This window comes from Lepidochelys kempii, chromosome 6 (genome assembly GCF_965140285.1).
Source record: "Lepidochelys kempii isolate rLepKem1 chromosome 6, rLepKem1.hap1, whole genome shotgun sequence".
NCBI lineage: Eukaryota > Metazoa > Chordata > Testudines > Cheloniidae > Lepidochelys > Lepidochelys kempii.
Genome location: NC_136385.1, coordinates 38,895,705 through 38,910,249, shown reverse-complemented (window position 1 = coordinate 38,910,249; position 14,545 = coordinate 38,895,705). Strand labels below are relative to the sequence as shown.

General features: G+C 40.3%; 1 protein-coding gene across 4 annotated transcripts in view; it reads right to left on the bottom strand.

Moving 5' to 3' along the window:
* The window catches only part of TEAD1 (TEA domain transcription factor 1), a 205,422-nt gene that overhangs the window by 11,299 nt on the left and 179,578 nt on the right, over positions 1–14,545 (bottom strand). For all 4 annotated transcript variants that reach the window (XM_078853225.1, XM_073347635.2, XM_073347636.2 and 1 more), the window contains one exon: positions 12,148–12,321. In XM_078853225.1, coding sequence (XP_078709351.1) covers positions 12,148–12,321 — 174 coding nt within the window. The remainder of the gene's footprint in view (positions 1–12,147; positions 12,322–14,545) is intronic.

The following is a 14,545-nucleotide window of genomic DNA, read 5'->3' as shown; positions in this document are numbered from 1 at the left end:
GTTAAAGAGAAAGAAGAGATCATGGTTCGGTTTGCCTCACTGCTACCTTTTCTTTACTTAAAGCCACATCCTAGTCCGTGCGCACAGCATGACTAAATATATTAGAAAGGGGCATCGTGGGTCAGAGGCGGAGTTCTCCCTCCCAATGCTTGCAGCAGGGAAGCAGCTAGCGAAGCTGCTCTGCCACTGTGCCACCTCATAATCTGGGAGCCATTCTTTAAGGTCTCCTCATAATCAGCCTTAAAACGGCTGATTCAGGGATTCAACACATCCATGGAAGTCCTCACAGCTAGATTTGTTCGTTCTAGCATTGACGCTGGCAACGGTCACATATTCTGTGCCTGTAGGGAATGGGCAGGATTTGCCCCATTATGTAGAAAGTTGTTTACTAAACCTCTCAGAAAATAATAAATTTCCAGGTGTCACAGCATATCTCTGGCCAACTACTGTAAAAGAATGCCCAAGAATCAGCTGAATCTTTGGTGGGAGTTTCAGTGGGCAAATGTACTTTCCACCAGTTTAGCTGTTTAACTCTTAATTCCAGTTTTGTTTTTATTGTTAACAGAGATTTAAGTAACTACTACAAAAATCTCTCCTGGTACTTTCTGAACATGTTCAGGAAGATCAGGGACATCTTCCTTTTTTTTATATGGTTACTTTTTAAAGCCCAGCTTACAAATATGTTTACGTATTCTAATAACTGCTTGTTAATCCACACTTCTGATCATATCAAGTCACTTGTGTTCACTATTTCATTTTTAACTAGGCAGCAATTCTTTAAGTTCTACTTAGAAGCTACATTCCATTTCTGTGGAACAACCATTTGCAGGCAATATGCCGATAATGGCACATATTGAAGTAATTAGTGGCGGGGAGAAGAAATAGGAAGTCTGATATTACTGCAAGCTTGCTTTGTAAATTAATCAGTGGAGATGCCACTTGAGAGTCACATACAGTAACACAAACAGTCCTATAGTCATGTACTAACCGAAGAGAATTCTATCTTTATTCCTCCTTGTTTCTTGCACGTTTTTCATTAGTTCACTGGTTAATGTTAATACAGTGTTCGTGGTGATCTGTAAGAAACTGTTCTGAACTAAAAGTGATAACCAGTTTGTCATCTTAGCTGGTCCGGAGTTATATTCGAACATGAAAAATAGTGACAGCCATTGAACCATGCCAGGGCTGCTCTACTGGAATATCTTAAGAACAGGTATTTCTTAAAAAATAGTTATCTCATGGTGGATGATAGTAATAATCTCTCAAAAATAGTCATTTCAACTGCCCCCACAGTTACAGTTTTATAATCAGAGCATTTCCTTTCTCCTTCACTTATGTCCAAAGTAAATAAGAAGTCATCTCTAAAATGCTCCTCACGTGTTCATATTGTCAAAAAGGTCAACCACATAGGCCTCACTTTTCAAGCCTAAATAACAAGTCTAGAGACACAGAAATAAGGCAGAGTAATTTAATATCTGCTGCTGTTTGGTCTTAAAATCAGCAAAAAAACCCCACAACCACCACCAAAAACTTTGATCATCATATTTATACAATGATCTTCTGCTTATAGTGTAAACGCTGCACTTTTGGATTTTAAATGTTAAGATCAATGAACTAAAAATATAACTTCACACATTTTCAAACTATTATTTTTAGGTTATATATAAAAAGGACAGTTATGCATTTCATGTTTGAGTTTTCTTTTATCACTGAACTGTAAAGCGCTGAATAAGTCTTAGGAGATGGATCTGCCCTGCTTATAAGCGCTTGTTCCTTTTGTACAGCAATGCGCATGCAATATAGCAGATTCACTCATCACTACAATGTATTTTGCCAGCATCTAGCACTGAAAACTTTGTATATCAACAATATCAAGTGTTTGACATGATGCATCACAGCACGTATGGAAACAGAACTGGCTTCAAACAAACAACAACTTTACATGGATCATTGCTCTGTCTCTACAGCAAGAAAGGGATAGGTTGCTTGTGTCATAATGGGTTCGGCTAACCAAAAGGCAGCATTGGCAACAACTGCGGGGAAAGACTCTAAATTCTCCCCGCCAAACAGAGAGAAAAAAGCACTTATTAGTAACATAGGGGTATTTGGGGAGCAACCAGCATAATTTACATGAACATTTAGTAGCTAAAATTAAATGTATAGTGATTTGTTAACAACCTATAGGTTTAACTCCTACTGACTGCAATGTGATGTCATTCATATGCTCACATTATATCTCTCCTCTTTCTCTCGGAACAGTGATCAAAGGCAGAGATTCCAAATTGTGAAGCAATGTTTTCCAATGGTAGCATCTGGGTCCTTGGCACAGAGTTACACTGCAGCTTTGGAATTGCTTCCAGGTCTGCCACATGGTTAGGCTTGTGACGGACAGGCCAAGCTGCTTCCTCCTCCCAGCTGCTCTTCCCTTTGGACTCATTATTGATTCTGAGCCACTAATGCCCTTGTATCAATTTGTGAAGAACTCCTGCAAAAGCACCACATGAGATCGCTGTGCAGAGTGGGCCCAGTTTTAAAAATAAAAGCAGGGGAGGAGGGGAGGAAAGGGAGGGGAACTGCTGCTTTCTTCCATGTCTAATGTCTTCTGAATACATCTGCATGCTGGTTGTAGACTAATCCACATCCCAGATTACATGTATGAACTGCAAATCATTTGCCAATCAGAAGTGGTGAGCGAGCAGAGGGGATTCCAAGTTTTACTTCGTTTGTGCACGCGCACACACACACAATCATATTTCAAAAAGAAAAAACAGTAGCAACAACTGTTTTTGTGATGGAAGAACACAAAGAATTTCTGTGTCCAGAAAGTCGGCTGCAAGCACAGGGAGAGGAACTGTGGGGGGTGATCATGCGTATGAGCCATTTTTGAACACTGACTACATGGGTAAATTGTTTGTTACAGCATATTGCAAAGAGAAGCAGAATTATTTTTCATGCCACAGCTGTTTTAAATAAGAATAGGAATAAACTCAACCATCCTGCTCATGTTACTTACCACTAATTATGGCATATATTTACATCTATAAAACAGTGATTCTTTTTTTTTGGGGGGGGGGGGGGGAAGAACATAATTTAATGTCCCTTTATTGTGCAGATTCCTTTATTTCCATTCCACATTTGAATTTCAAAAATGTTTAGGACTTCAAAGCATCTTTAAAAGCTTGCCCTAATTATAATATGTATTACTTTCTAATAACTGCTTGTTTGCATTGCAGATTCCTGCAAATGGAGGCATTCATTAAAAAAAATCAATTAATATCACCCAAACATCTTCAGATGAGTTTCATTCTCTATTTCACAGAGTTGCACTGACATATGACCAAGCTTTCATCAGTTTGTAACATAATGCAAACTATTGCAAGCATTTAAAATTAAGGTAGCTAATGTAGCAGAGTAAGAAAGCAATAAAGCCAGACATTAATTTATAATGATTGTTCTTTCCTACTGTGTGACTATCCAGAGACCAGTCTTTCACTCATTTTAGATATATTTAATCATAGGGGTTGTTCTTGTTCCTGCAGAAATTTATGGTCAAAATTAAAGCTGCTTTCCTTGGGCGCAAGATCTGGCCCATAATGCACAACCAAATTACTATTTTTTTTACTGCAGTAGCACCTCAGGATTCTCAACAAGGATCAAGACTCATTATACAGGCACTAAGCACTGTGCAAAGTAGTAACACAAAAAGAAAATCCTTGCCCCAAAGAACTCATAATCTAAGATCCAGCCAAACAAATAGATGAACAAGAGCAGGAAGGGAGTGAGGTTACAGCACAGACAGGTGTGCATGGATACATTAGTGATAACAGTGTGCTTACTAGTAATAAGCGCTTGCCAGCCAAAGTAGTGCTAAATGGTAGTGATTTGTAGGCAACAGAGTAAAGGTGGGAGGATAAAAAATAGGATAAGGTAACAGCTTTACAAATGTTGACATGGGGGTGGCCTGGGAAAAAGCACAGAGGTGTTTGTGGATAAAAGCAGTCATGCAGGCAAGTAAAGCCAGTTAGTCAGGAGGTTGTTATTACTAAAGCTATTACATTTGAAAAGGGTGGGGGGGGGGGGAGGGAGCAAAAGGACTAAATGGTGAATGGCATTAAAGGTGAGGTTAGGAAGCTTGTACATGATGTGGTAGTGAAGGGAGAGCCCCTTCACATAATGTACAAGCTTCTTAACCACACCTTTAATGCCATTTCCTTTTAGCCCCACCTTACCTTTCAGATCTAGTAACTTGATGGATACATGTACAGAGAAGGGAAAGGTGGTTAGCATAATGGGCCAGGCAGATGAGTCTAGCGATAGCATCTGCAACAGCTGTAGACATCAAGGGCAAAGAGGAGTAGATTATAATATTCAAGATGCAAGATAAGGGCCTGGGCAAGTGCTCTGAACAGACAGAAAGGGGTGGATATTTGAGACAAAGGAAGAGGCAGCAAGATTTAGACACAGATATGGAGGAGACCAAAAACCACACCATCCAGATTCTTCACCAAAATTGAGGCTGAGGGCTTGTTTACTTGTCGGTATCATGTTGTATGTCAGATTAAATGTAATTCATATGAAAGAACAAACCCCTGCAGAGAAATATGGTAATTTGCTTTGTAGTTGATACTTTGCAAAGCCAAATTCCACGATGGCCAAGTGTTTTTTATAGATCTCAACCCTTTTTTTTTTTTAGCAAGTCTTTATATCTGTCACAGAGAAAATTATAGAAAACCAATCTGCTGTAAAGCCCAAATCCTAACTGAAGAGGTAAGATAAAAGAAACATTCCTTTATGACTTCATGGCTAAGCCACTTGTCTATGTCCTGGTTATCTATCAACTTGGTCATTCCTCTCTAGTCTCCCTGCCTTGCACCCCACTGCCTTCCTCCTGATTCAAAATACTACCACAGCTAATACAAAATACTCTTCCTCACCCGCTGCTTGGACCATAAAACCCTCTCTTTGAATCCCTCCATTGGCTTCCCTTCACCTTCCACAACAAGTTCAAGTTTCTCCACTTCACCTCCTCAGGTGCTCACACCACCACCATTCCTGCCTGCCTATCTGCCTTAATGTTTTTCTACTTCCTCCCTCTTACTTTTTGCCCACACTCCCTTGTCTTCTTTTGCCTTCACTCCTCATCAGGCTTTCTTCCATACTGCCCTTAGAAAACTGGCTCCTGAGGCACAAACTGACCACCTTCTCTCGATTCAAATCCCTCTTTTAATTACGTGAATTCCACCAAGCCTAAAAATAGCAATGGAAATTGTCAGTGTGATTAGGCACCTGATCATTTAAAGTAGTGCAGTACTGACATCCGTCCCGTAGGTATCCCGAGTTGTATCTGTATTGTCTTGTTGGCCTGTTTTGATTGTTTACTCTCAATGGGCAAAGAACTAAATAATCCTCTGCATTTTGTACAGGGCTGAGCACACTGTGCTTTAACAGTACGGAGCAGGAGAGGGTGGGAGACAAAGAAATGATGGAAGGGGTACAGCTGCTAAGAAAGGGAGAGAATGCTAAGAATAAGCAGAAATACGCTGCATTAAGGGTACCTGTGAAGAGTTGTATTTCTTAAAGTAGAAATGGCTGATATTGACTCATACGTGTGTGTGTGTGTGTGTGTGTGTGTGTGTGTGTGTGTGTCTCTGTACACACATGCACATGTTGAAAAACAGGGAAAAAAAGAACAGGAGTATGGGAGAACTTTTTTTTTTTTTTTAAACATTCATGAACTTAAAATTCCACAAGTGTTCTGAGAAGTCAGGGTTGCTCAGCATTTACTGATGATAACCCAGACCTTGCCAGCATTTTAGTAGTAATACTTGTGAATGGGCCAACAGTTCTAGAGCAGCTTCTCTATGGCTCCCATTAAAAAAAAAAAAAAAAAAAGACATTAAAATATTTTTTTCTGTAGAATCATCATATCATGATCAAAATTAAGAAAAGAGAGCTGACAGTTTGCGATCTAATTCTCATGACTAATGACCTAGATGTGTATCGTTCGTTTTACATATATTTCTAGCCAAAAAGGACTGACACAAAGTCTATTCTTACAGGACCACGCATCACGGCTTTTGTTATACACAGAACACTGTTCTAAAACTGGCACATTCCCTTCTGCCTTAGCTAAACCCAGGAAAAAGTAAATCCTCCAACCTCATACAAGTTCATGATTCAAAAACAAATTCTCATCAATATTTTTAATATATAACAAACAAGAATGTTGGTATTACATGTTCTCTAATCTGTATATTATTACACACAAAAAACTATGTTAAAACACCATTAAGTTTGCTTAATTCAGCCCCCTTTTGCTTATGCAGTCTTTAATTATCTGATCACATATTTTTGCCACAGGTTCCTGCCTCCTCTTGTGCACAGTTAATGAGCAGCTATTCAACATTGAATGTGTCCCACTAGGCTTTATTTACTGCATACTATTCAAACCCTGTCTCAAAGACACAATTATTATTAATTTCTGCATGGGAAAAAATGGTGCTGTCATGGTACAGTCTTGGATCTTTACAAACATTAATTAATTTATTTTCCCAACACCAATGTGAGGTGAGGTGGTAATATTCCCATTTAGCAGATAGGGAACTGAGACCCAGAGAGATTAAAGCTAATTCACATGAGATGATTACAGTGGTCCCTTGACTGTTTAATCTATGAACCTATGAAAACTGCCCACTAATTTTGGGTGCCCAATCTGAGATGCCGAGGACCTGATTTTTCAGTGTATGTTACGTCATAGAACAGTTTATATGTTTAAAGCACAGCTCCCATTGACGTCAGCTGCAGCTGTGGGTGCTCAGTAACTGCTACTCAGATCAGATCCCAAATCAGTCATCCAAAAAATGAGGAACACACAATTCGTAAAAAGTCTGATTTAAGTGAGTTGCCCAGCATCACACAGGGACACTGTGGCACAGGCAGGAGTGCTGCAGTGCTCCAGGGCAGTAATCATTCGTTTTAATCATGAGACCATCCTTTATCCTTCTCCAGTTCCTAGCCTCATTCACTACACACATTCCAGCTTCCTCAAAAAATGAGTCTGGTGTCATACAGACAACAGCCTCATTCATTACACCACCCCGATTCATCCCGAGCGCAGGTTCATCCTGTGCAGTTAGTGAGGCATCAGTCCTGTAGAAAAATAGGATGTGATCATGTACTTAATGTCTGTATCATAATGCATATGCAAAAAGGGGCTGAATTAAGGTTGCATAGGTTCCTCCCACTGTGCTCAGCAGACAACCTTAATTCTGGCATTTACTAACTTTTGAGTGTTCAACTTTGCAACCATGAATTTCTTTTACCTGAGTTTTTTAAATGGAATTTTAGCATTAAAACAAAACGAACAAAAAACAAACCACCTAGAAATTTCATCATGTGGAACCATATTTTCACCTACAGGATTCATCATAGGTGCTGGATCCTCTAGATGCACAGCACAGACCTCTGCCACTTGAGCTAACAGAGAAATTGATAGTAGTAGTAGCAGGTTGTCATCCTCTTTGTGGACCAGCACCAGAGGGAGACGACAGACACATTTTGCCTGTAGGTTTCACAGATATCTTCTGACTGCAGTGGAATGTTGAGACTCGGGAATCTTGGGTTTCATTCTAGTTTCTGGAGGGGACTACACTGTAGGGGAGGTCACAGACTCTTCTGTCCCTATTCCTTCAAGCCTGATCCATGCCCCAGTCATGTCTCTACTCCTTCCATCTCTGGCTCCTTGTCCCAGTCACACAGGTAGTCCCAGTCAGTCTCCCCACCCCTCGGGCTCCTCATTCCAGTCCCAGTCTCCCTCCTCGGGCTCCTCATCCCAGTTCCCCCTCCATACTCCTCGACCAATTCTACTTGCCTGGCCATTCCCAGTCTCCCCATCCTGGCTTCTCCTCTGATTTCAGTTCCTCATCCACTCGCATTTCCCCACCCAGCTTCTGCTCTTGGTCTCTTTGCTAGTCAGCCCCTGTCTACTCATCACAACCTCCCTCCAACAGGCTCCATGTTCCAATCTACCACCCCCACCCCTCCAGGTTTGGCTCTTATCCCCTCTGCATGCTAGTCAGGCTGTCCTGGCAAGAGAGACAGTCTTCCTGCTCTCACTTCCTGCACCTGATGCCACAGCAAAAATCTCACCCTGAGGCAGACACCTGGCATGGACAATTTCAGCCTGAATAGTTAAAGTTTGGCAAAGATATTAGCAACTGAAAACAGGGTCTTTTAGTGGCAAATGTTGGGGAACCTTAACTATACGTGCACTACCATCTCCACTGTTAATGATTTCAACACCAACTTCTCCCCAACTGTAATTAGGCCTTTAAAATTAGCCCAGTTCCTCTTGGGGCTTTAAAGGTCCGTTCTGGAAAATGCCTATTAAAATATTTAAATTGCCAGTGGTTGGGATAATGGGTGTATACCTCATGTACCCATAAAACCCCACATGTGCGAGTACAGAAGTGTAATTGTAAGCACAAGGTCCAACCTGCATAAGTTGGGACTCTCTTGTACAAGCATGTGTTAGCACAAAGGTGGGGTCTGGTAAGTGAAATAGGGGTACCTATATTGTTGATGGACTGTAAGTTACACCCTCTTTTGAAAATTTTATCCTTAGAGACAATTACCCACTCAAAAAGGGGGCAGCAGAAGCAGAAGTGGTGCTGAGACCTAAGGTTTAGCTGAGTAATGCTTGAAATCCTGGTAATTAACACTGTGTTTTGAAGGTGCTGAATGGGTAGTTTGGTGTTTTATTGCCCATAAGTCCATCCTAGGAGGTACACACATTACTTAACATAAAAAACAACACTGGAATTAAATTGGAATTTAATACCAATTTTCAAGACAATAAAAATCCAACCCCTCTTCAGCAAACTCTGCCCAAAACATGGCTCCATTGAAGTCAACGAAAATTTTATCATTTGCTTTAATAAGACCAGGATTTCAGCCCTGATCTCTGCAAGCATTGGCATTAGCAAAGAGTAGGGCACATTTTGTTCAATGCATTTTCTGGGTAAATCTGCAATCTGAGGCATGAGTGCAGCTCGTGGAGCCATATACAGGCTAGTTTTATCCATACAGCATGGCTAAAAATAGCTGCATAGCTGGGATGGCATGGGCTTTATCATGGGTTGCGCAAGCACCCCGGAGACCCAGGGCACCTACTCTTGTTACTGAAGCCCAAGCTACCACATCTACAATGCTATTTTTAGCCAGGCCAAAGCTGGCATGGATGTGTCTATCCAAGCAACAATCACACCTTGGATTGCCAGGCAGACAATACCTTAAGTGAAATAGCTGGGTAAAGGCCAGAATGGTCCATCATTTGGCAGAGCAACACTCCCACTTGCATACAATGAAGTGAGCTGTAGCTCACGAAAGCTTATGCTCAAATAAATTTGTCTCTAAGGTGCCACAAGTCCTCCTTTTCTTTTTACTCCCACTTGGGGAGCAGGATGAAGTCTCAGGTAAGAGCAGCAGCAGCAAGAGCTATCAGGGAGAAAATAATCCCCCTCTCAGAGGGCTGTGACTAGAGACATTATTTCATGCACGTTTCGCTTCCCTTTACTTTACTTACATTCAATTAAGTTCTTAGCAAGTTCATTTTGAAGCTCAGGCTCTGCTTTAAGCGGGAACATTAATGAAAACCAAGCAGCCCTAATTTATATCTATGGGCATGTTCTTAAAAACTGACATTAAACACCACACTAGCTTTTCAGACCCTGTTGTGAGTGTAATAGTTCGATACAGAATTTCTGAAACTTACTACCGGATGATTTTCCAAATGCTTCCACAACTTTAGTGGTAGAAAACCTTATTTTTAAAACATTACATTTTAATTCTTAGAGCAACATGCACTTGTGAGGCAGCAGGAAATGTCTAACAGGTCAACGAGGGCCTAATGCTAGTCTGACAGACCACACAAGCCACCTTTGTTCATGGACAAACTTCACACGTTCTCATGATAGACCCACTTGATGACCTCACAGTATATTTATTTACATATGCAAACCACAATATAACCATGGCAATACAATTTTTATAGGACTGTAAGCTCCTAGTGGCAGGGCTCTTGTCTGCACATGCTTAACATGCTTTTGGTGCTAAGCCCACCACAAATGATCACAACAATTAATGTATGCCAAGTTTATACTTTCAGGGAGTATTTTCCTGGCTTAAAACATGGTTTTGTTTATGTCACTATCAAGAGAATGCTAGAGCAGAACACCTCTCCCCGCCCCAAACCCCCGGTCCTCCTGGTAGCAAAAGCTTCAACATAAATTATATAAAGCTAAAGCAACCCTTTTATTTCCTGGAATATGCAAATCTTGATATGAGGATTTCAGATTTTTGCACCTTTTTTTAACTGCTAAGAAAAAACGGGGAGCAATCTTCTTTACTTATACTTTTCAACACAGTAGTAGTAGTATTGAAAGGCAACACATTATGCTCCCGTAGAACCTCACTAATAGGCACTAATGAATGACTGGGAGTCCCATTGTGAATTACTAAATTTGACAAATCATCAGGGAAGTGGAACACATACAAACAAACCGAACCAAATGTTTTGCATCACAACATGCATTTTTAGAATTCATTTTGACAATTATTTTTTAGGATTTTTCACCCTTATAATAGTTCATAATGTTTAGTCTTGAGAAAAGAAGAGTGAGAAAAGAAGCCTTCAAATATGTGAAAGGATTTTACAAAGAGGACTGTGATCTGAAGTAGAAGTAATTGACTTAATCTACAGCCCTGAAGATTTAGGACAGATAGTAGGAAGAACTTTTTCATATAGGGTAATTAAGTACTGCAATAGGTTACCATGGAGGTTGTGGAGCCCCCATCACTGGAGGTTTTAAAGAACAGGTTGGACAGGGCTAGTCTAGATATATCTGGTCCTGTCTCAGGGCAGGGGCCTGCAATAGATGCCCTCTTGAGGTCCCATTCTTAGGTTGGATATTAGGAAAAACTTTTTCACTAGGAGGGTGGTGAAGCACTGGAATGCATTACGTAGGGAAGTGGTGGAATCTCCTTCCTTTGAGGTTTTTAAGGTCAGGCTTGACAAAGCCCTGGCTGGGATGATTTAGTTGGGGATCGGTCCTGCTTTGAGCAGGGGGTTGGACTAGATGACCTCCTGAGGTCCCTTCCAACCCTGATATTCTATGATTCAGCCCTACACTTACGATTCTAGGTATTAGTAAATGTTCTACAGTAGATACTGTAAAACAAATGGTGTCTTGCTAAAATGAGATATCATTATAATGGTCTGGTGTTAAATCTTTTAGAGAAGCTTGGAGGATTACTGCCATTTATGTGTGTGTCTCATAGAGTGTGTGATCGATTGAACTGTCCAGTGAAATCCAACCGTATATGTACAGCGATGTACATGGATAAAGTGACACCAATATTTTGGGTATTTTTCAACATTTCTGATATCTAGTTTTTATCTTTCCTTCATTCTAATCCTCTTTCAGCCCCTCCTCACAGCTGCTTTGGGCAGGTATAATTCCTCTGCAAACAGAATTCCATGTCACTGTCCCAAATGTACTTAGAGAAATTGAAGGCAGGTCTGCTTCAACAATGAAGCAGAAATTAAAGCAACCAAAACCATTATACAACAGCACTGGAAATATCACAAACTCTTAGATAATTTTTTAATACTAATTTTAAATATAAGTGTGTTGTGAAAACATTGGCTCATCTCAAGGCTAAAAACTATATTACCTGCCTTCAGCAGAGTCCAACATACAAAACACTCAAAAATACACAGAAGTCTCAGTTTAAGTTGCTTATATTGCTCTTCAATCAAACCACTAGATGGCAGTTCACCATTTATAAACAATGAAACTTATTACCTGTTTGTCAATGGCAAAGGATCGTGTATAACAAAGTGCTGGCAGGCACTACAATTACTACAGTTGTTTTCTAGGAACACAGACATGTTGTGGGAAACATCAATAGAAGTGGCTTTGTGCTAGTGTCCCACATGAAGGATATACACAAACGATGGAGACTCAGCTTCACGTTATTAAGTGGTGACAAAATAAATTCCTGTGTACGTGAACATTTAGAAAGAGTAGGGAAGCACATAATGTGAACACACAGTCAAAATTAACTTCCATGGTATGTCTTACTCACCCAGAACTTTACTAGGAAGAAGGCATTTTGGGGGCCCTTCCCAAACAGTTCCTTTAAACCACCTTTCTTTTCAGGGAATTTGTCATAAATCTGACGAATGTCCACTGATTCAAGCAACGGGTCACTGTAAGAATGGTTGGCATGTCCAATGTGCACAAAGAGGTGTTTATTGTACTGTAAGAAAAAAAGAAAAAGAAAAATCACTATTGTACAAGAAGAACAAAGGTTTATTTAAGATGAACAGTAAGTCTGTGTGTTCATGCTAAGATTAGGGTGCGTTGGTGGATTAGAAAAACCTGCCCTCGTCTACCTTTGGGACCACGGTTTATTTGCAACATGATTTCCATGAAGTTACTTAGGTGGTCTTGGTACAGTCCCTAGTGAACAAGAGTCAATATCATAAAACCAGTTCTCCAACTGTAAACCTGCTAAGCATGGTTAACTGCAGGTAGGTGTTTACCTAAAAGACCAGAACAGCCAGCAAAGTGTTGATCAGCCCATCCTGAGCACAGTAAGATCAAGAAATTTATTTGAGCATAAGCTTTCGTGAGCTACAGCTCACTTCATCGGATGCATCCGACGAAGTAAGCTGTAGCTCACGAAAGCTTATGCTCAAATAAATTTGTTAGTCTCTAAGATGCCACAAGTACTCCTTTTCTTTTTGCGAATACAGACTAACACGGCTGCTACTCTGAAACCAGTAAGTTCAAGGTCATTAGAAAGAGTGATGGTGTCTGCACCATGCAGTTTAATGTCTTATGTATAGAGATCTTTAGTTTCTGCTAGTGCAACAGCTCCCTTAAATCGTTACATTACAAACATTTCTGTCTTTAAAAAAAAGTGTGCTGTCAGTTGCCTAAAGGAGAGGGAGTAGATTTGTCTTTAATTCCTAGAATTACAGTAAAAAAAAGGAACTAATAGGTCAGCTAGTCCATCTCCCTGCCAGAGTAGGATTTTTCCCTTTGGTATATTCCCCAATGCTTTGTTGAATCCACTTTCAAATGACCCAAGCTTCTACCACTCACTGTGGGAGCTAGTTTCACAGTTTCGCTGCCAGAATGTGTTACTTGATGTTCAACCTAAATTTCCCCCTTTCTAGTTTCATTCCACTACAACTAGTTATAGCCACCACCGGTACCACCCTAAACAATTCCTCTCCCTTCTCAGAGTGAAATCCTGGCTCCAATGAAGTCTGTCATTAAACCCCATATTGACTTCAACGGGGCCAGGATTTTACTCATACTGTTTACACCCTGCATATTTGTCTGAGACTATAGCACATTGTAAAATCTGAAGTGAAAAAGAAGAGGACCTGATACTGTATGATGCTAAGTCCTTCCCAGAGGAGTGCTCCACACCTCATAAGACCAGATGAAAAGATGAAAGGAGCATGGTTGTTTTTTAACCACATAGATCACAAACAACATTTTGCTAACTCAGTTAAAGGGGAACCAATGTGCAGTCACTGAACAGCTGAAAACTTTGCAATATTTGATAGCTACTGGCTACAAGGTGGCAATTTCTAACAGGTAAGCATAAAATAATGTTGAAAATGCAGAGTGGACATTTGCCTGGCTATTTTGTTCACAATACATCTGCACACAAAACAGATTAAAATAACAGTTTCATACCTCAATAAACTGAACATCCAATCAAACCATGTAGCTGGCCTACCAAGCTAACCCATATTATCTCACAGTTTCTTTGTATTACCCTGTTTCCATCTCTTGTCACTTGTCTTACACTTTGATGGTAAGCTCTTTGGAGTGGGAACTGTCTTTTTGTTCTGTGTTTGTACAGCACCTAGCACAATGGGGTCCTGGTCCGTATCTAGGGCTCGCGATAAAAATAAATAATAATAATTGAATGCAACTTTCCCGAACAAATGTGCAAAACCAAGGAAAAGAAAGTAGACTGACTAGAGTTTTACCAACTGTACTTGGACAAGTAAACAAGTAAAACTAGTAAAATCATCCAGAGCAGCGAAATCTGAATTTAGAATACACTTATCTGTTATAATGAACAAATATAATTGGATACATTCCAGTCTCTTGCTGGTGTATTTTATTTAGTGGAGGTGGGGGGGATGGGGGGGAAGAGCTTAACACTTCAGGCTTTAATAAACCTAAGCTCAATTCGTAAGATGTGAACATCAGTTACACAGATTTTCCTTGGAGCACTCTTTCAAAATAGCCCCCTCCCTATTTCCTCAGTGTGCACGTGGAAAACTTTCCCAATCTTTGCTTATAGATGCAACAAGCCCCAAAGGGGGAGTGTAGTCAAAATAGGGTGTTTCTACTCTAAAGAGCAAAGCACATAGGTCAGAAAAATAAACAAGTGAATGGAAGGGGCTGAGTGCATGAATGAATGAATGCATGAATGAAAGTTTATCAGTAAG